Source organism: Lepisma saccharinum, chromosome 29 (assembly GCF_977018435.1).
Source record: "Lepisma saccharinum chromosome 29, izLepSacc3.1, whole genome shotgun sequence".
In the NCBI taxonomy this organism is placed as follows: domain Eukaryota; kingdom Metazoa; phylum Arthropoda; class Insecta; order Zygentoma; family Lepismatidae; genus Lepisma; species Lepisma saccharinum.
In genome coordinates, this window is record NC_139257.1 from 50939446 (window position 1) to 50961176 (window position 21731).

Sequence of the window (21731 nt, forward strand, 5' to 3'; positions counted from 1 at the left end):
TATCTTCACATGGCCAAACTTTGCTCTGATTGGCTGTTCCACAGAATCTAGTCGAAGAAGTTAGTAGCAATTAGAACATGTCCTATTCCTCAAAACCAGTCAAGCAGTCAGCCAGGCGGCCATGATTACTACCCAGAAAGTTAGTTCATCGCCAACTAACTAGAAATAAAATGTCAGAGGTGATTTTGTAAATGCCATTGAAACGAATATGTATTCATTCGAATGTATTGGAAATGGAAACACACATAAATGTGAGACATTCCATTCCAGGATGAAACCTTTAATACATATAACAAGATAGAAATGTTATACAAAAATTATACAATTGTTCTACAGTTACAGTTTTACAAATTAAAAAAGAAAAAAACATAATATATGCAGTGTTATATAATTACAAAGTGTAAGACAAACAAGGGAGGTTATCTAAGTGTCCCCTCCGATTTCTATGAAACTTAGCAGGTGTATAGGGAGGCCTAAAGGAAGAAATACGTGTTCTTTTTTTGTTTCAGCTAAAAAACTGTTTTAGGGGCAAAACCCCCTCAAATGTCAAGATGAGGACATATTGAAGTGAGAATTTTACCCCTGTGTCCCCCTCCGATTTCCATGAAACTTCGCAGGTGTATAGAGGGACCCAAAAGAAGAAATACGTGTGTGTTTGTTTTGGCTAAAAATCTGTTTACGGGGCAAAACCTGCCTAAAATGTCAAGATGAGGACAAATTGACGTGGAGATGTAGCCCTTGTACCCCCCTCTGATTTCCATTAAATTTGGCAGGTGTATAGAGGGCCCTATGCCCCCTGTTTCTTCCTATGCCATATTTATGTGGTTTCGGGGTCAGATCCCCACTTCAATTTCTCCTCATCTTGACATTTGAGGTGGTTGTCCCCTAAAATAGTTTTTAGTTGAAACACAAAAACACGTACTTGTTCCTTTGGGCCCCCCCATACACCTGCCAAATTTCATGGAAATCGGAGTGGCACACAGGGGTCAGATCCCTGTGCCATCTTGTCTTCATCTTGACATTTGAGGGGGGGTTGCCCCCTAAAAGTTTTTTTAGCCAAAAAAAACAACATCATGTATTTCTTCCTTTGGGCCGCTCTATACACCTGTCAAGTTTCATGGAAATCGGAGGGGAAGACTTAGATCTCTCTTGTAAGTGTATTAATTACAAATCGTGCATGCCTACACCACACACACATGTACACTATATATATATATATATATTAGCAGGTAACAATATGTTATAAACACATTCTTACTTTCCAAAGAAGCGCTCATGTGGGATGGCAAAACGGATCCGGATCTGGCCATCCCTAGTGTGTATAATCAGGGTTGCTATGCATCTGGAAAACCTGGCCTCCCCGATGGTGCAGTGGTTGCGTCGTTGCGTTGTAATCAAGGGATCCCGGGTTCGATACCCGGTTGAAGTTTGTAATGGTACGGATCCCACTTTAAACTGTAGGTCCAGTCCCAATTAGCCTTTCTGTGCATAAAGTGGACTTAAAGCAACAATTCAGTCAATCAAGCATCTGGTAAACCTTGAAAACAAGGAAATGTCAGGGAATTTTGCAGATCGTCTGAAATTTACGTGCATTTTGGAATCTGCAAGAGAAAAAGTTGCAAAATGAAGAAGCAGTTCACTTCCATTTCTGGATTTGGTTCTTGTGATTCCACTCCCAAAAAATATTCAGTTCAGAAACTTGTTTCTTTCGTTCTTATGATTCTCAGTCTTGTCGAAAGTTATGGTTCCTTCGATTTGAAATTATGGTTCCTTCGAATTTCTGTAATAAATTTTCACTCTTATAATTCTTTAATTTTAGAAAGAATATCAAAGTATAACTTGCAGTCCAGATATCTGATTGATAACTAAAGTATATGATCGGAAAGGTTGGTGAAGATGAGGTTATCGTCTATTATTTTATAGATCTTAGTCTTGTTGCCATTTCCTATAGAATTACTGTATGCAATAATTTTTGTTTGCAGATGCTGTGTACTTATAAATGTAAGTAAAAGAGCAGCATTTTCTACAACTCTATAAATCTGCTAGAAAATTAAAAATTTGTGTATGGTTTATGAAGATTATGTTGCTTATGAATATTTTCTGTTTTTATATTGTGGAGATCTGTTAATGGTGAAATAATGTACCTCTGTTACCTTAGCATGAAGTCTAGAGGCAAGTGATTGTATCACCCAATATATTTGATGCCGACGTAATTTTACATTTTATTCTTTGAATTTTCACTGGTTTTTGTGCGCGTAGAATTAAATTTGCTGAAAAAGAAGTTGTGAAAGTGAATATTCATAATAGTTATCAGATTTTACAAGGGTCGTTCAAGGTTGACCAGGACTTTTATTTCTAGACAAGAAATATACATACATAGAGGCACCAAACTATGTCAGTTTTTCAAAGTATTCCCCCTGAACATCCAAACACCGTTGCCATCATTGTGGTGGAAGTTTCGTGATGCCTTTGGCATAGAAAGATGTAGGTTGGTGTCGTAACCACTGCAGGACAGCGATTTTGAGTTCCTCATCTGTCTCGAATTGCATCCCGCCCAAATGCTCTTTTAAGATCCCCAAACAAGTGGAAATCATTGGGGGCTATATCTGGACTGTAAGGACTGTGTGGTAAAACCTCACAGTGCAAGTTGGCCAACGTTGTTCGAGTCAAATGGACCGTGTGTGGCCTGGCATTGTCATGGAGAAGAATGACATGTTTCGACAACATTCCAGGTCTTTTCTTCCCAACGGCCCCACGTACAACACCGATATTGACTGTATGCGCTACGTCATGCACTGTTACTCGCCGATTTTCAAGGATAACTTGCCGAACACGCGCGATATTCACCGGAGTGACTGCAGTTGGGCGAACGTGTCCGTGCGGTTCATTTTGCTACCAACTCCCGTCCTTCACTGAACTGTTGACACCATTCGTATACTCTTGCCCGTGACAGTGTTTGTTCACCATACTGTGCTTGCAGTCTACGCCAAATTTCAGCAGGTTTCACCTTCTCCTTCACGAGAAATTTCATTATACACCGCAGTTCCACAGCAACAGATACACTACTTGCCGCCATCTTTGTTTACACTACTGCGCATGCGCCAAATGCGTCGCAAAGGATCATGGTTACTCGCAAGGAATCATGGTCTGTCCTGCCGAAGTAATGCAGCGCTACATTGTTTCATTAATATTTTACGCACGAAAGTCCTGGTCAACCTTGAACGACCCTTGTATATTTAATTGAAAACCACAAGGTTCAAAAGCAAAATTCATGATGATAAACATGTCTGGAAAGAAACATTTTTGGACTGGAAAACCTGGAAATTGTAGCTACCCTGATAATGATATTGGAACCTTTGACATTTACACTGTCTTTCATATTTACGTAGGTATACAAATGCACATTTTCATGAGAAAGAAAAATTACACAGAGCATAGTCATCCACAACCAAAATTTCATGACAGAATTTGTCACAAAAGAATACTTTCTGGAAATGTGCAAATTAGTTTATCTGATATTTGAACTTACTTCAGCACGTGTTTTCAATATTCTAAATGCCTACCTGGATTTGGTTGTGTTGTAACCAGTGCAATCCACTCGTGCAGTTGTAAGATTATCAGGGCCATTATTGGCCACATTCACAGGTGTGTTCAACTACTGTATATTAGATGGTTTTTCACATGATGTATGGGGTATGATGGGTACATGTCTTGCATAAAAGTGGGTTGAGGCGCTTGCTTTAATAAGTTTCAGATGGTACTGGTGCGTTTTCTGCTCTGAAAATGCTATTTACACATGGAACAACAATGAAGTGCAGATATACATAACCTAACCTATTCACATGAATATCTTGAGATGTACTCCCACAATTCATGTCTGAACCAGCCAATGTTCCTTGGCAGAGTAATTGTCAGACTTGCAGCTGCCTTAGGATGGGAAACTTCTTACATGCACACCTGCATTCCGACAGGGTTGCCAAATAATATTGGTAGATACAATATTCACCACCCTGCATTACATGGCTTAGTTTAACACAGAACAAAGACAAAGAAAGAAACATGCAGCGACGCACAAGTGCTCATGTGCAGTGTTGCAATATCGCAATGAATATCGACAGGTGACACTGGTACTACACATGCTTAACAGAGGGTTAAGGAGAAGGATAATTGTTTCTCTAACTTCTTTACAGATGGAGTTCAGTCTTCAAAGGTTTAACTGGCTTCCTGTCTAATCAGCGCCTGTTTCCAGAATGGCGGCTGTAAAGTTGACTGCTCAGGACAAAAAGGACTTGGACAAATTTACAAAATTCCTTGCATTGAAGGCTGCTCAGATCATTGTTCAGTCCCGCCTAGGAGAGAAAGTACAAACAATATGCACACCTCTTTCGTCTGGAACTGATTGGGTAAGAGTCTTGTTACTTGTTAGTGCAGAGGTAATGTAATGTGTTAAGTAAACAGTGACATACTGTGATAGGTGTCATCAAAGAGAAAATGTAATTGTTATTTTATTGTAAGAATTTTGTGCATACACAAGGACGTCAAGAGTTCGGCTCACGATGTTACCTTTTTTCAATTCGGACATCCCCGATGGTGCAGTGGAAGCATCGCTGCCTTGTAATTAAGGGGTCCCCGGTTCGATACCTGGTGGAGGCACATAGGGGTTCCGATCATACTTTAAACTAGTGAAAGAGGGGGGGGGGGCAAAGAATGCCCAGTCTCCACCTGCATACATTCGAGGGTAGGCTCTTATGTCCTGGTGCCTAAAAAGACCAGGACGTCTTTTACATGAATGTCGGTTCCCCCGTTTTTCTCTTGTTTAAATTTTACAAGTTGTCTTGATTCTACAGGTATCTTGTGCAGACATTCTGCAGGATCAAGTACCGAGGCTGTTCGGCAGTCCTGGACAGTTTCGGTTTACAAATATATATTACAGATAAGTATGTAAATGGATAAGCATTCTCGTATGATATAAGTGTAATAATGCGTATAAAGGGAAATAGAATATATATAAAAGTTATGTAGAAAGGAAGGTTGCATTAGGTGATATTAAAAGTGTGTGTTTATAGTTAAGAGGAAGAGGTATATGGGAATGACTTCAATAAAAGGAACTATTCTGGAGGCTCCAGGAAGGGTAGGGCCTGGTATGCTTCAGGATAGGTATGCCCACTTTAAACTGTAGGTACAGTCCTGATTAACCTTACTGTGATAAGGTGGACTTGAAACACAAAATCAACCAACCACGTTCAATTGTTAGCATGTGTCTTTTCATCTAATCGTCGTTCATTCTCGTTATCGCGATTAGCCTAAAGGGGCAGAAAAGTTATGTAAAATAAGAAAAATATGCAAATACAATGTAGGCTATACGAGATGGATACTTCTGGATTGTAGCAATTCCACTAAGTTGAATGGGATCATTACAGGAGAATTCACACCAAAGCGACAAGTTACACTAGTCCATTCAGTCTAAAGCAAAACAGGTCAAGATGACACGATGCATGGTATTAAGAAATCTGCTCAGTCTGAGTGACAAGCAACATGTGCAGCTTGCCATGTCTCTCTGGTCCGAAAGATTACTTAGGATTTGCTTCCAAGAAACACATGTTACTTGTCACTTTGGTGTGAAATCTCCCTACAATCTAGACTGTACATGCATATCTTACAAATGTATTGAAATTCAATTTTGTATTTGTGGGGGAGAAGAGCGTTCTTAAAAAGTCTGACAAAATCATAATGTCAAACCTGATGTCGAGCCCCTCTCACCCCAGGATGGTTATCAAAGTGGCCTGATAGGATGTAGAGTATAGCATGGCAACTGGCATGTACTTCTAGCACTACATATAAAGCAGTCCTCCTCTGTGGCCGTATGGTCTAAGATGCTGTGTTTCGGACTTCGACTGCGGGACAGCATGGGTTTGAGTCCACCTGGGTTCAGTCTCTTGGTATTTGGCCTGTGTATAGGATTGGTAGCAACCCACCATCATGAGGAAATTGGGGAGCTACGAGTGAGTAGCGTAACCCAGTCTGAAAAATCTCCTTTAATGGCTGAGGGTTCGAAGTGCTGACCCCACGTCACCCCATTACCGGTTGGAGATATCCACACCTCTAGGTAGGATTGTGGGAGGGAGACTGGCAGTCGGGGCTGTGGAGCCACGGGTTATTATTATTACAAATGAAACAAGTTGTATTTTATATATTTATAATGAATTAAATGTCATTGAAGTTTCTGCTTGTGTTTACCATAAAATCAAGTTCTGAGTAGCTCGTGATTTCTGATGGTATTATTCTCAATACTTAAGGAGCTTTTACCTTTTGCAAAGAGCTGTTATTTCAGTGTGAAAGCTTCCTAAGAGAATCAGTTAAGAGAGATATATGGAGGGCCATGTTACATTTTGTAATAGTTGTCTTTGCAAGTAAATTTCTATGTGCTATTTATGGATTCTGAGCATTTATAATTCACGAGATATTTTATTTGTTTCCCAGTTTAATCTAGCAATAAAGGACATCCCAGAAGTTCTGTCTGAAGCTAAGAAAGCCATGTGCGGAGAAATACCTTCAGTGCGTCTGCCACTGTGCGTGGAAATTTCCTTGAAGACTGTTGAGGGTGATAGCATGATGCTGGAGACGTGGTGTTTGAGTGTTCTGGACCAGTGTGACCCTAGCGTTAGAGTGACTTATACTGTGTACAACAGGATGGGGATCCTCTTGAAGTCTTTAATATCAGTGACTAGAGTGACTCCAGCTTACAAACTATCCCGAAAACAGGGGCCGGACTCTTATGTAATATGTTATCGAATATACATGGGCGAACCTCAGCTTCATCATCTTGGTAAGTAGCTGTGTGCTTACATATATTTAAGTACTTAAGGCAGTGGTTCCCAAAGTCTGTGCTCCGGCACCATGGTGCACCGGGGCTGGCTTACAGGGGTCCCGCAAAATGTTCCAGTATTTTCACTGAAATGATATGATTGTTCCAAATATGTGGTTATTTAGTACTTTTTATGTTCTTCTTAAAGGTTCGCATAACCACTTTTTATAGATGCAAAATAATCTGACTCAGTTATTTTTAGTGGTTTTTATTTTATCTGCGACGTTCGTTCGACATTAATTCCTTAGAAGTGTAGAATGACTAAGCATGTGAGGTTGTGTTATTGTATGTATATCTTAGTGTAGCTTGAAAAAGTTCTGGGAAACCAGAATAAAATTTAAAAAAAAAACACTAAGAATAACTGTGTTAGATTATTTTGCATCTTAGTACTTTTTACATGTAAAATGTTTCTGAATTTGAAATATATTAGGTCAGTCAAAATCTAAATGCAATCATTTTTTTTTAAATTTTTCACAGCAACAATAGAAAACTTACAATGATATCATTTTCCGATACCCTGAGAAAAATAGGTTTTCGGTTGAGCAGCAAGCCACGTATGCACCGCTTCCTTCACCTGTTGATCTGTGTCAAATCGACGGCCTCTTAAAACATCTTTAAGTGGACCGAACAGATGGTAATCCAACGAGGCAAGATATAGACTGTATGCAGGATGCTCTAACACTTCGAAGCCCAGATTCTGAAGAGTTTGAGCGGTGTTGGCGGCAGTATGGGGATGCTCATTGTCATGCAACAAAAGAATGCCTTCCGACAATCAACCTCGTCGTTTGCTTAAAATTGCAGGCTTCAACTTGTTCGAGAGCATATCACTGTATCGTTCACTGTTTATTGTTGTTCCCGTTTCCACATAATGTTCCATATACACTTGCCCTTCTGAGTCCCAAAAAAGTGTGAGCATCACTTTTCCTGCAGAGTGTTGATGCTTGACTTTTTTTTTTTCACTGGAGATTCAGGGTGTTTCCATTCCATGCTTGGGCATTTTCTCTCAGGTTCGAAGTGATGGATCCATGTTTCATCTCCAGTGATGATTCGTTTCAAAAAGGCTTCACCTTCGTTAGCATGTCTGTCCAATAATTGCTGACAGATTCTCACACGATTTCGCTTGTTCTCATCAGTGAGTTCTTTAGGGACCCATCTCGCACAGACTTTACGAAAGTTGAGCCTGTTATGGATAATTTCATATACAGAACCATGACTAACGTGCATATGGTTTGCCACTTCATCAACCAACAGTCACTCGTCGGTTATTCAGAACCAGCTCACGGACTTGCTCAATGTTGTCATCAGTAGTGGATGTGGCTGGATGACCTGCTCTTTCCTCGTCCTGCACACTTGTTTGACCACTTTTGAACTTTTCAATCCACTGGTAAACACTTCGCAGCGGTAAAACATTGTCACCGTATTGTGCTGAAAGTCTTCTATGGATTTCAGCTCCTGGTACACCTTCAGACCACAAAAAACAGATTACAGAACGCTGTTCTTCTGTGGTGCACACGGACAGTGGCGCAGCCATGTTTACTTGGCAACACTGAAGAGCAAACTGATGACACTGTAACCTGCCACAGGCGAAGACAACGATACTATCTATCGGCTTGCAAGCGCAGAAAGCTGTACAGCCAACCTGCGGAAGAAAAGAAAAACATTGCATTTACTTTTTGACTAACCTAATACATTTATTTTTTTACTTAAGGCAAGCAACCTAACCACACTAACAGAGCATTGCAAGTGTTAGATAGGCCTACATTCTGACTTGGTTGCCGCGGAAAAATCTTCATACACTACGGGTGCCGTGAAATGAAAAAGTTTGGGAACCCCTAACTTATGTTAACTTGACAATACATAACTCTGGCATCAGTGGTAACTGAATTCGTGCCTTCTATCCACGGTTCAAGCAGTGCAGTCTGACTTTTGTAGCACACAAACAAATTATTTTAAATTTTCCAGTGGGCTAAGTCCCAATAAATTCTTTCAAAGCACAAAATAGCATCCCTGAAGGCTTAACGTAAGCAACGAGAAAGTGGAGTCCCCTAAAATTTTTCCTGGACACATGCACGAACAGATACATGAAGCTCTCCTGTTAACACCTAATCAACAAACATTTCTTCTATATGTTGCTGATTGGTGAGAGGATGATTGCAAACGCTTACAGTTTGGTCATTCCATGTGAAATCACCTATGGCTGGTTGCTTGACCATCTTGTTATTTTTTAATATTTTCACCATAGGTACCCTTATTACTAACTTAAAAATATTTCTATCTGCTGCCATCTTGAATTTATGCTTGCTTTTCTTTGCTGTGGCAAGTAAAAATAAGAGTTTGCAACAGTGGCAAAGCGTGACATTTTTACGTAGTCATCACAAGATTTGCCAAACATCCTCTGTACTCTCCAGATTTAGCTCCCTTGGATTACGACCTGTTCAGCAAAATGAAGACCTTATGGTACATGACATTGGTCATTGCATGTAAAGTGGGCTTGGAATACTTCTGTTGTGATGTTAAAATAAGAATGTGAAGAGACATGTAGGTTCACCATGGAAAGAAAAATATAAATGTTCAACTGTGTACCCCTTCTGTCCCATAATTATAGTCCGGTATGCCAAAATGGTGACTTTTTATTTATGTTCTTTTGGATACTTGATCGGCAAATTTGTACTGATCCTTGAGTAATAACGTTGTATGGTTCATTCCCGTGTTTAATTTTCTTCTTCTGTATACACCAATGTCACAGTTTGCCTATCGGACAATTATTATGGGACAGAGGGAGTATATCGTAACAGGTTCCCCTGATTAGAGAAAAGTAGCAAGCCAAAAGCAATAACCTCCTTCATCGGCCGTTACTCTCTCAAGCATTCAAAGAATGCTAGGTCAGGATTAAATCAATCTTCCTGGTTGATTGGAAGTAAGTTGCTGATCAACTGGTATTAGGGAGCAATAACCAGGTGGTGGAAGAAAGGATAAGTTAGAGTATAACAGGCAACGTGTGGTCTTTTACTTTGGAACGAGAAACATCGGGGAGCTTGAGTGAGCCTGCATAGCGCAATTCTAAGAGTGTTCTCCGAGGAACTATTCATCACCGAATAGACAGGTAACGTCCTTCTCTAACCATGCTGATATAAACTGGAAGATATAAACCCAAATTCTTAGTGTTGTGCCATTTCATGTGTGAAAAGTAACCTCTCGCCCATTACCATCAAGTTATCTGCCAAGGGTGAGTGCTCACCAGTGAGGATGAATGAATGACAAAGTTGCATCACCCAAGCACAATGGTTAAGATTCTTGCTAAGATCCCACGAACCTTGCAGTTTGTTACGATATAAATATATATGTATTTCCACCATTCATAACTTACAGACAGATGTCCGAAGTAATACTTTCTTTCATTAGCGAAACTTTCAGAAACCGTGAAAACTTTATTTTGGAAGCATTGTGTAGTTTATCTTAGGTTTTGTGTTGTTACTGCACCTTTTTTACCGCTTAACACTGACAGATGTAAGGAAGATACGTTTCTGATATGTCTGTGTTTGCTTAACTATTTTATGTATTAACTTCAATAATGTTCTTAACTTCCAGGTGAGGGTTTCAACAAGGTACGTGTGGGACAGCTTAGCACACCTGTTGGCACATTGCATTTGTCTGTGGCATATCGTACTAAAATGACAATATCTCCTCAGCATACGGGAAAGGACAATTCTATAATGCTGAAGAGTGATCACTTTCACCCTGATTTGAGTCCTCGACATGCACGTCAGCAACAAAGGTACGTGAAAGCAACAAGTCACTTCTGCATGAGTGAACATATTCGTCGTAATACCAGGTACATGGCAGTAAATCAGATGACTTTCGCTGTCCCTCTCAGTGGAAGTTTTCTGGTCCTAGCCTCGTACAGGGTCAAACCACCTTCGCCAGTCACGGTTTAAGCAGTTTGTGCATATTGTTGCTTGTACATTGACAAGGCGTAGGCACCCTATGCTCTATATCTGATGAAAGGCCGTAAACACTACAATTGAGAACGTGCAGATTAATTACTTTCCAATTGGATAGAATTTACCTAACAGTTCAGCATTATGCACTGAATTTTTGGGCCATGTTGCTCAGACTGGAAATAAATAAATGAAATTGTGAATGAGAAAATTGAGCAAATTAATTATATTGCTGCAGGAAAATGAAGTCCAAAGGATGGGTTTTGTATGTGCAAATCTCATCATGGATGTATATTTTATTGTAATGGGAGAGCTTGCTGTTTTCCCAATCCCATGAACCATTCCAGTTTTTTATTGCATCATAGGAAACATAATGCCTTGTAGAATAGTTTTTTTTTAATGTAATGCCCATTTAATAGAAGTTATCAAAGTTCATTAATAAAATACTGTAACATGTTTTGGTTGCCATTAATTTTTTGTTAATGCATAGTTTCAATATTTAGAGAGCAGAAACTTAAATGTGGGTTTTATGATACTCCTATAGTGAAAAACTGAAAGCAACAATACAACAATCATATAAGAATTGTGTACTGGCTGGTTTAAAAACACTGGCCGGTTTAAAGAAATAATCACACACACACATATATAGCCTTTGTTATTTTAAATTGGAATTATACAAGTATCAACATCGGTATCAGTGAGAGTATCGGTATCGGTTCAAAGTGGTATCGGCTCAGCCCTACTATTTTTTCCCCGTGGTTTCCATAGCCTCTGTATCTCTTGAGTAGTCAAAGTTGAATTACGACCACGTGACATGTGCAATACAATGAAACATTGAACAAGTTAAACAATTTTAGCAATAAAACAAACAAAAGTTAGTTTAATATTAATCATTAAACTTACACTATGTTTTTACATTTTTGTTTTTAGTGAGCAAAGTAATGTTTCCCTGAGTGAAACTATAAAAGTGGGAGCATTCGCTGACAGTGTAAGGAAACCTGTTACGGAACCAGGTCTAGTGATTCCCGATGTGCCATTCAGCAGTTTGCTGACAGTTAAACCGGAGAAGGAGGAGAAGACGGTGGCTGAGAAGGAAGCAGTGGTACCAGAAAAGACTGACGAAGAGACTGATCAAGAGATAAAAGGCCCCTCACCCACCGAGTCCAGGAGATCAAGCTGCTCCATGGTGTCTGCACCGGATGACTTCATTATGGTAGACTTGGTAATATGTACATAAAGTAACAACTAACATGTTAATGTTGTGTTCCTGTGTGTTTGTCTTAATAAAAGTAGCTTAATCTTCATTAATTATAGTTTTGTCTGGTTTGTAATGCAGTGTGCATAAATACGAGGGTAAATAAAAAAATAAAGGTAATTTTCACATAACATCTTTATTTGCACACAAGAACTACACTTATGTTCCCTGCACGGCAATGCATTTTTGGTATCTGCGAAGAAGGTTTTTGGTTGCTCACAAAGCCATGTCTGCACCGCCTGCTGGACCTCGTCATCTGACTTGAACCGAAGACCATGCAGCACCTCCTTCAAAGGGCCAAAGATGTGGTAATCGTTGAATCATGATGCTTGCTCCATACTGCTCTAACAGGCGACTGTGGACTGCCGGTTTGACTTCCTTCGCCACAGAAAGTGCACTACGGTGCGCTGTTCCTCAATGGTGCATTTGTGGAGTGGTGCGTCCATATGTGTGACCTTTTTGCTCCACGACACTCGACTGAATGGGGCAGTGATGGATGCTCCTACTTCCACGTCACTCCAAGTATACACGTGGTGATGTCGGACACACACCAGTCTTCCTGCAAAAACACAAAATTACCTTTAGTTTTTTATTTACCCTCGTATATGAGTTTTATGGACTTCTAGTGAAAACAACATCAAGTAATCATTCCTAAATGTTCCCACATCTACCATAGTTCACTTTAGACCAAGCGTGGATCCACGGGGAGGGCGATAGGGGCGATTGCCCCTCCCAACTACCAGGCTTTTGAATGTATTACGAGTATTATGCCTAATATTTGTGGAGACTCAAATGTTCTGTATTTTATCTTTAAGCTTAACATGCTCAAGAATATTTTTTAAAGTTTATTTAAATCCACTTTTACTCAAGATAGGTTAATCGAAACTGGCCCTACAGTCTAAATTTGGATCTGAACTACTGTGTGTTATGTCTCAAAAGGGCATGGAACCCGAGACTCCTTGAGAGAATAGGTTTTTGTCATCTTTGTTTACTCATTTTGTTTCTCATATCTATTTGTTCAGTTTACCATGGCAATGGGAGGAATTATACAGGGAGGTTATTGCAGCATGCCACCGCAAGAGCTTCGGCCGCTTGCCGGCCCAGTCATGCAACAGGTGCCGACAAATTGCGTAACAGATAGCCCGTTACACAAACCGCTTGTTTTGTAATGTTTCCACTTTTCACAATTATAGTTACAATTACAACTTAAATAAGCACGTACCTTGCCGCAAGGATGCTGGAAAAGGTGTCCTCTAAAATACAAATATTTCTGGCACTTTATTTCTGCCCATATCGCTTCTGACAGCAATGACTCATCCAACATAAAGGATTCAATTTTTCATTCTTGTCTTGCCTTCGAATAAACAAAACCGTGACTCTTATTTTGCAGATAACACAAGATTAATCCTTTTGAACACTAGAGTCAGTGGCGTGCCCAAGATTTTCGAGGGGGGAGGTTACGTATACATTATTATGCAAAACGAAAGCGCAGATAAACGAATTATTTAACAGTGTCACTTAATTTTAACGTGTGAATATTTTTGAAGTAAAGTAGCGATCATACACTGTGTGCGTTTTTCTTTCTGAGAGCGCCATTTGAAATAAGCACTTTTCCCCTTTTGCTACTATGGGATAAACTGAATATAAAAGGCTATAACTGCTCAACAACTGCATCTTTTTAAGAAATTTAAATTCTAAATGTAAGAATGAACAAAAAGCAACATTTTATGTAAATTCCGACAATTGTGAGTCCAGGGGGAAACGGGGGCCAAATCCCAAAGTTCTATTTTCCCCGTAATTACGCAAAATTTCTGAACGTCGTAATTTCCATATTTTTTTTTTCAAAGTTGCGGCAGGAGCATTACATATCCTCATAGAGTAGTCTTTTGTTGTGCTTCCCTCAAAATTTGGTCCATCCAGTGTCTATAGAGCCGACGCTAGAAGCGAAATTCCTCAGATGTCGCAAGAGCGTCAGCGGCTTATCGGAGTAGTGGTAAGCCGCGAGAAGCCTCTCGATACTACGCGAATGCGACAGCTGTCGGCTACCAGTTGTTTAGACGTGTTCACTTCGGTTTGCGTTTATCAGTACTCGTGTTGTTTATACTGTGTTATTGAGTTGGTATGCTAAAGTGCTAGTGCTTTATCGTGTGTTAATTGTTATTCATTCATTAGTTATGCCGCCAAACAAATATAGCCTTGAACAAAGAGTTTTTATGTACGATACTTACGTGAAAACGAACTCTTGCAGAAAAGTAGTCAGGCGATTCGCAAAAAAATTTCCTGGCAATCCTGTTCCGGACAGACATACTGTTTACAACCTCGTTAAAAGATTACGAGAGACAGGATCTCTTGAACCTAAGAAACGTGTTTCCAGACGACGTGTTCTTACGGAAGAAAAGCTAGACGAAATTGGTGAACGACTTGAACATACTCCAAAAAAATCCCTCCGTCGGCTTGCTCAGGAAACAGGCATTTCAAAATCCTCAGCACGAAATGCCACTAAATTACTTAGATTAAAACCCTACAAAATTACAGTGGTTCATGAATTGCAACCGTGCGATCACGCGACTAGAGTTCAATTCTGTAACTGGATGCTGGATAATATTGTTGCTGGCAGAGTAAATCCAGAATTAATCATATTTTCAGACGAAGCTTGGTTCGAATTGAATGGCCGAGTTAAGTCACAAAACAATCGCTATTGGAGCGCAGAAAAACCTGACCTTGTGCATGAAGTTCCGCTCCATCCTGCAAAAATTGGTGTGTGGTGTGGTTTGAATGCGCACAGAATAATAGGACCTATTTTTTATGAAGGTACTATCAATGGTGAAAGGTATCGAAGAGACATACTACAACCTTTTTTTGAACAATTAACGGACATTGAATGCCAGCAGTCATTTTTTCAGCAGGACTCTGCTACTGCTCACACTGCTTATGAATCACTTAATTTTATTGCCGAGATTTTTGAGGACAGAATTATCAGTACTGAGTTGTGGCCCTCTCGTAGCCCCGATCTTACTCCTTGTGATTATTATTTATGGGGAACATTAAAAAACAAAGTGTATCAGAATAACCCGCGTACAATAGAGGATTTAAAAGAAAATATAAGAAGAGAAATTGCCAGAATCACACCTGAGGAGCTTATGGATGTTCAGAGGAATTTCATACGCAGATGCCGGAAATGTATTGGTGTTGAAGGAGGTCATTTTCAACATCATTTATAACACAGAAGGTTAGTGATCATCATTATTATTAGTTTTAAATATAATTTTACACTTTCGGTTTGCTTTATGCGCCGCGATGCTGTCTTCCCTTTCTGTCAACCGAGGATAAAGTAGAGATGTCTAAGAAAGATTAGATGTCTGAAATAAGGTTGTAATTGTAACTGTAATTGTGAAAAGTGGAAACATTACAAAACAAGCGGTTTCTGTTACGGACTATCTGTTACGCAAATTGGCGGCACCTGATGCATGACAAGGCCGGTAAGCGGCCGAGGCTCTCGCGGTGTCTAAGAAAGATTACATGTCAAAAATAAAGTGCCAGAAATATTTGTATTTTAGAGGACACCTTTTCCAGCATCCTTGCGGCAAGGTACGTGCTTATTTAAGTTGTAATTGTAACTATAATTGTGAAAAGTGGAAACATTACAAAACAAGCGGTTTGTGTAACGGGCTATCTGTTACGCAATTTGCCGGCACCTGTTGCATGACTGGGCCGGCAAGCGGCCGAAGCTCTTGCGGTGGCATGCTGCAATAACCTCCCTGTAGTAACAGCACACAATAATAAACATCTGTTCCAATCATGGAACCTACTTTTGCAAAACAATACTAATATTAGAGTGATTTTAGTATTCTAATGTGAATTGTACTCCAAAATGTGAGTGATTAGTTAGTGATATTCTAGTTTCAAATGTCTAGGCTTTACTGTTTCATAGATATTGATGATTGCAAATGCAAATTTTACTATCTACCGTGATTGAAACATGGCTGACATGATTAAAATAAAATGTTATCAGTTTTGAGAAAAATCACACATTTTTTACCCATGAATAAATTATTAAAATCATAAGATGGAGACTTTCTTAACCAATTTGTTACTATGTGTGGTTTTTGTTGGATGAAGCAGATAATATTTATGAAATGTCTCCAATGTTTTTGTGTTCTGTTTGTGTTTTTGCTTAGTTATGGCACAACTAATTTTGTTATCAGCTTTCTACAGGTATGATTGTGTCTATACCTAAAGTGAAAGAAAGGTCAGTGTGTAAAGAGCTTTATTATTAAATTCATTGTCTCAAAGTAAGGATGGGACCGATTAATCGGTATCTGTCGATATTGGTGTATCGCTTTATCTGCAAAATTACCGATCCGATATATCTATAAATATCTTATAATTTAGTGCAAAAATTCTGATAATTTCTTATAATTTTTGTGGATAATCTCCATGCCCTACTTTCTTAAAAAAGTAAATGTCTAAATATGCACCTTTTTTTGCACTGCAGTCACCTGGAAACAAACATTTATTAAGAAGGTCAATGAACCTTTCATGTTCTTCAAGGACCATTTGGAATTTTATAACAGATCGGTAGAATATCGGTATTGGCCAAAATTTTATATCGGCCCATCTCTATTGAAAAGCAACAACATGAAGTTCATGAAAGTATTTATTTTAACTGTGTACTTCATAGATTTTACTCTTTTCTATTGCAGAAAACTCCATTTGCTGGAACCAATACAAATAGTGAATTAGGGGCATTTTATCGTGAGTGTCAAAGTGCTCCTCCCCTTAAAAGTTTTCAGGAACAGCCGACTTTAGCTGAACAAGTAAATGACTTTACAAAGCAGCTTGAAGTATTTGAAGTTAACGTGAAGGAGTATGATGATCTGCTAACTTCATTATGTGAAGATGAAAGCAAATAACAATTCTCGTCAAAAATGATGGTTAAACAGTGCTGTGAGAATAACATCAAAGAATAAATCTGTAGATTGCTAAATACTAAAGAAGCATGGAAAACGAAACATATCATTTTCTTGAGAGCTTTTCCTTTGGTTCCTTCATAAAGAGATAAGACATTAATGGAAGCATACCTCTGTTAACTGGATGTTAATTCTATAGACTTGATCAAAAGTCTGTTCATCCAGTGTTTTGAATGTTGATTGTGTGTGTGTGTGATGCAAATGTGAATGAGTGAATAAGTGAGGAAGATTTTTCTCTGGATTCATTTCTCAAGAGAAGTACCTTGCATAATTATCTGGTAAGTAATAATGGGCTCTGGAGGAAAATAGTTAGTGTCTGTTAAGCTGTTTGCTATTTTGATGTATTTACATTACATTTTGAGCTGTCATAGTACTCGGTTGCAATTGCACACCCAAAATTTTCCATGGGGAAGGGGATTGTCCTCCAGTAATTTAGCATAAAATTGGCTGTGGGCTGTAACGCACACCAGATCCGACGCAATGATACGCAATGTGACACAGCACAGCAAGCAAGTCGATTTGTTGTCTAAAATTTCGTGGCAGATTTCGTCATGGCCGTATTTAGAGGAGAGGTTTTTAGGGTTCAACCCCCCTCCCCCTGCCAAAAAAAAACAACAACTTGTGGCATGTTGGATTAATGGAAGTTCAGAAACCAAAATTTGTAACACATTTTCAAAAATTTATTCACTGTTTCACAAAAATAATACAACAGGGAGACAATCCTGAAATGATCGAGCTAGAATTTTTCAAACATTTGTAATTCTGAAATTTGAACGAAACTGATTTAATTCTCAGAATTGCAGCCCACCCGCGACCCCTTCATTTTCACTTCTGCTGTCCTCTTTCCAGTGCTGTTCCTGGATCAGACTGAAAATTCCCTTGTGGTTGTCCCAAAATTCCCATTCCAACTTTAAAATTTGGTGTTCAATAAGGGTTTAAATTCTCCTTTATAAGAGTTCAAACGTAGGATCTCTAGCTTCGAATCACATTACGTTCACTATCCTTCACCCAGCGGTCGATTAAGAGCGTTGGAAAGTGGGATTGAACTGGTCCATAGAACCCTTGCTCCCTCGAATTGACATTGTTTATTTCAAGTTACAAAATAACAGAATGTTTGTTAGTTTTATTGTTAATAATAGAAATAAACTCCAGTTAGTATTTGAACAGAAAAACTGCATTAGATCGAAAAATTGAGGTTACAATACAGGTTATGCTTTACCATTTAATCCAAAGAATAACTGGTTCCACAGTTTTCAAAATTCAAAAAATGAAGTTTTATGTGAATGGTCAAACAACATAAACTTTATCACTAAAATTTCTCTCTTACCTTTTAAAGCTTTTTCTTGAGGTATCTAAAATTTAATAACAAAAGATAATAACTGTGCATTTCAGTACACACTGTATGAAACGTAAAAAAAATGATTAATAAAAACAGTTGTGCTGAATATTCATACTTCTGATGGATAGAGTAGAAAAGTCTCCTCAAGATTATAAGGACAGCAATAATAATAATAATACTTTCGGAATAAATTAGTTCATTATTATGAAATTTTAATCATTATTATTTTATTCAAATTTCTTGCGATGCGCATGGGAACAATTACAAGTGAACCCCCCCCCCCTCGAAAAATTTTCCTGCCTATGGCCATGGATTTCATCCATGAACGCAGTAGGTCTAAGTCTGTCTTTTATAACTTAGGAAGTGGGTAGTTATGCACGGAATCAATTTGTATGTAGATTTGATGTAACAATTTATACGTTGTGAATTGAATATATTTCTAGCAAATAGTTGGTTAGAAAATATGATATTAACCATTTAATGGAAGATTCAGTGACTACAATTTAATTGCTGGCTACACGTTTCCTCTGTTTGCGGTCTGTATTTAGAGGTCTGTGCGTGAGGAGAATGGATTTGCACATTTGCAGATCATTTTGTGCAAGCTGCTCCACGCTAGACCAAATTCCGTGGACCTTTGTTGTTTTGTCGCAAACCATCGCAACATGTCACAAGGTGACTTGAGTCAAATGTTTCATCCGGGGCGCGGGGGCAAAAGTGGAAAGTGGGGGGGGGGCAACCACCCCCTCCCCCCTAATCGCCGCCACTGGTACCAGTGCATTTTATGTAGTATCTGCAACAATTTCGTATTGGCCCATCCCTACTATTCTGTAAAGGCTATTAAAAAGTTGCAAGAGAATGAAGATACCTTTATTCGAATATACCTTGCTGCCAGATAAATTCCCAGGTCTCATTTAAAAGTGAAAGTTCACTACACCCTCAGCCTGTCTGCTAGCTACTGATGCTCTATGCAGGCAGGTAAGAAAAAATCATGTGTGCTCGTGAAGTTGCCCAGCATCTCTCCACGATAAGGCACTTCCCATGCTTTATTTTTCCCACGGAAAATAAGGTTGAATACTATTTGAATACGCAAGTAGTTAACAAAACTTTTTTGTTTCATGGCGTCTTAGTGTAGATTTTTCTAGTAGAGGCATGCATATTTCGGTTTTGACGAAAATACGAAATGTGAAATAAACCATTGTAATGTTAATTTTTCATGTTTCTGAAAGGTGTGAGGTGCATTTTCCTACCTTGTCTTGTCACGAAATGATGAGAAATGAACTGCAAAATAGACTCTTAAACACAAAATTTACCGTTTATATACCGATGCAACACTTTCTGAATCTGAAGTATCCTGTAAGTTATGCAATTCACGGAAAATTGATTAATTTGAGAAGCAAAAATGGACCCCTTTATACAGGAATAAAATTCATATTCTGGTAATGAGTTAATGTGCTATTAGAAGGAATATGTTTATTTTGTGTAATAGTGCAGTTTTTAAATAAAATTTGGGATTATATTCACATTTTTAAAATCAAAATGTCATTTTCACCGCTATAACAGCAAAATTCATGTTATTTACCGCTTTTGAACACGAAATTGACTCTGTGTTTGTACCGAAATTTTGCTTTTCTATTTACCAAAAATATGTGCATCTACCAATTAGTGTTGTTAGCTTGCTTGCCTTAAGTTAAAAAATTAACAAAATATTTCAAATTCAGGAACATTTTACATCTATAAAGTACTAAAACCATGTGTAGACTAACAAGTAAGTGTAATTTCAGTGAGAATATTGGAATATTTCAGGGTGCTACAGCGCACACTTTGGGAATCATTGGAATTGACCGTGTAAATTTTTTAGGCAACTGATTTCTCCATCCTTGATTAAATCCATTATCTTCATGGTGAGAACAAAGTTTCATTTGGGTGTATTGAAAAAGATACTGTTGTCCCAAATCAGTTTGGGCCATAGAAACTCTCTCTTTGGGGTATTGCTTGGGCATCATTGTGCTCTGGTTATTAGTGAATGTCTCATAATATCCTTGTGCATCGATGTTGCAATCTACAAGGTCTCTCTGAAAGTAACTGCCATAATGCTCAATCTGTAGTTTTAGTTGTGGGCATGAACCTGAGGATGTTCCCCACTATCTTTATTTTCTTAGGTATGTCAAACTGTTTCAAATAATGGATGCAAAGGGTCATTTTCTCTGCATGGTTTGTGGTTTAATCAGCTACAATTACATAACATTTGACCACATTTATCTCAATCGTTATCTGCTTAAGAATTATTCATTGCATGCTGAAAGAATGTATCCCCTAATACTTCTCTACGGGAGAGGTAGTTCTCAAAATATTTCCTGAATTTTATCGTGGGTGATACAGTACAACCCCGATTTTACATTTTCCTGAATTCAATCTTGATGGTCTCAACATAGCAAAATGTTATAAAAGTTTCCTTGATTTTACATTTTCCCGCATTTTAAGTTTTTTCAGCTTGTTCCCCTGAAAAAAGTAAAATAGAGTTTTCACTGTATTTATTTATTACTTAATGGTTTCATTTTGTAATTCCATATTTATACGAAACACTAATTTAGTTTCAGGAATATGATATTTGCTGTAATTATGCTGTGTACTATCTGTACATGTTGTTCTCAGACTCATTGTTTTCTCTTCTTTTTAACAGGTTGTGAATCTGTAGTGTGATGTTGATATGGAAGATCCAAAGTGGATTGTATACCTACAAAATAAAGGCTTTATTTTGGTTGAAATTATTATTTTATTAAACCTTAGGAATTGAAATAATTATTCTACATATTTTGCAGATGTAAAAGAAAAATTAATTACCTTCTAACACTATCAGGGTTGTTAAAGGTCTGGAAATTGTAAATAAATTCAATTGTTGTCCAGTAGAGGAAATCAGCAAGCATAAATGGGTTCTGGACCATAAAGAACCTTTTTATCTGTAAAGTATTTCAATTCGGTCCTGGAACCTTTTTTCCGAGTCAATTTAAATAGGGTCCAGGAACTTTTTGTCCAGATCAATTTATATTTGGTCCAGGAACCTTTTTTTTCGGATCAGTTTGCGTAGGGCCAAAGTTCCATATTGAAATGAAAGAATATGCGATTTGGGCCGAATTTAAATCGTCAGAGGAAAAAGGTCCCAGTCATGTTCGAATGGAACCCGTTAGAATGTATGGGTTCTTGATCTTTAACAATCCCAGGGTTGTGGTTAAAGGCCCACGAATTGTAAATAAATACAATTCCCATTCGAAAGAGAAAATCTGAAAGTGTAAATGGGTTCTAGGCCTTTTCTGTTTAAAGTATTTCAATTCTGTGCAGGAACCTTTTTCCCGGATGAATTTAAATA

General features: G+C 38.4%; 1 protein-coding gene across 4 annotated transcripts in view; it reads left to right on the forward strand.

Annotated features, from left to right (window-relative positions):
• The window catches only part of Atg13 (Autophagy-related 13), a 361003-nt gene extending 343881 nt beyond the window's left edge, over nt 1–17122 (forward strand). For 3 of the 4 annotated variants that reach the window (XM_083114859.1, XM_083114858.1, XM_083114860.1), the window contains exons 2-6: nt 4191–4403; nt 6481–6826; nt 10454–10640; nt 11734–12025; nt 16762–17122. In XM_083114859.1, coding sequence (XP_082970985.1) covers nt 4251–4403; nt 6481–6826; nt 10454–10640; nt 11734–12025; nt 16762–16971 — 1188 coding nt within the window. In that variant the 5' untranslated portion in view covers nt 4191–4250 and the 3' untranslated portion in view covers nt 16972–17122. The remainder of the gene's footprint in view (nt 1–4190; nt 4404–6480; nt 6827–10453; nt 10641–11733; nt 12026–16761) is intronic. The other variant, XM_083114861.1, reaches the window with a different exon arrangement.
• The last annotated feature ends 4609 nt before the right edge of the window (nt 17123–21731 follow it).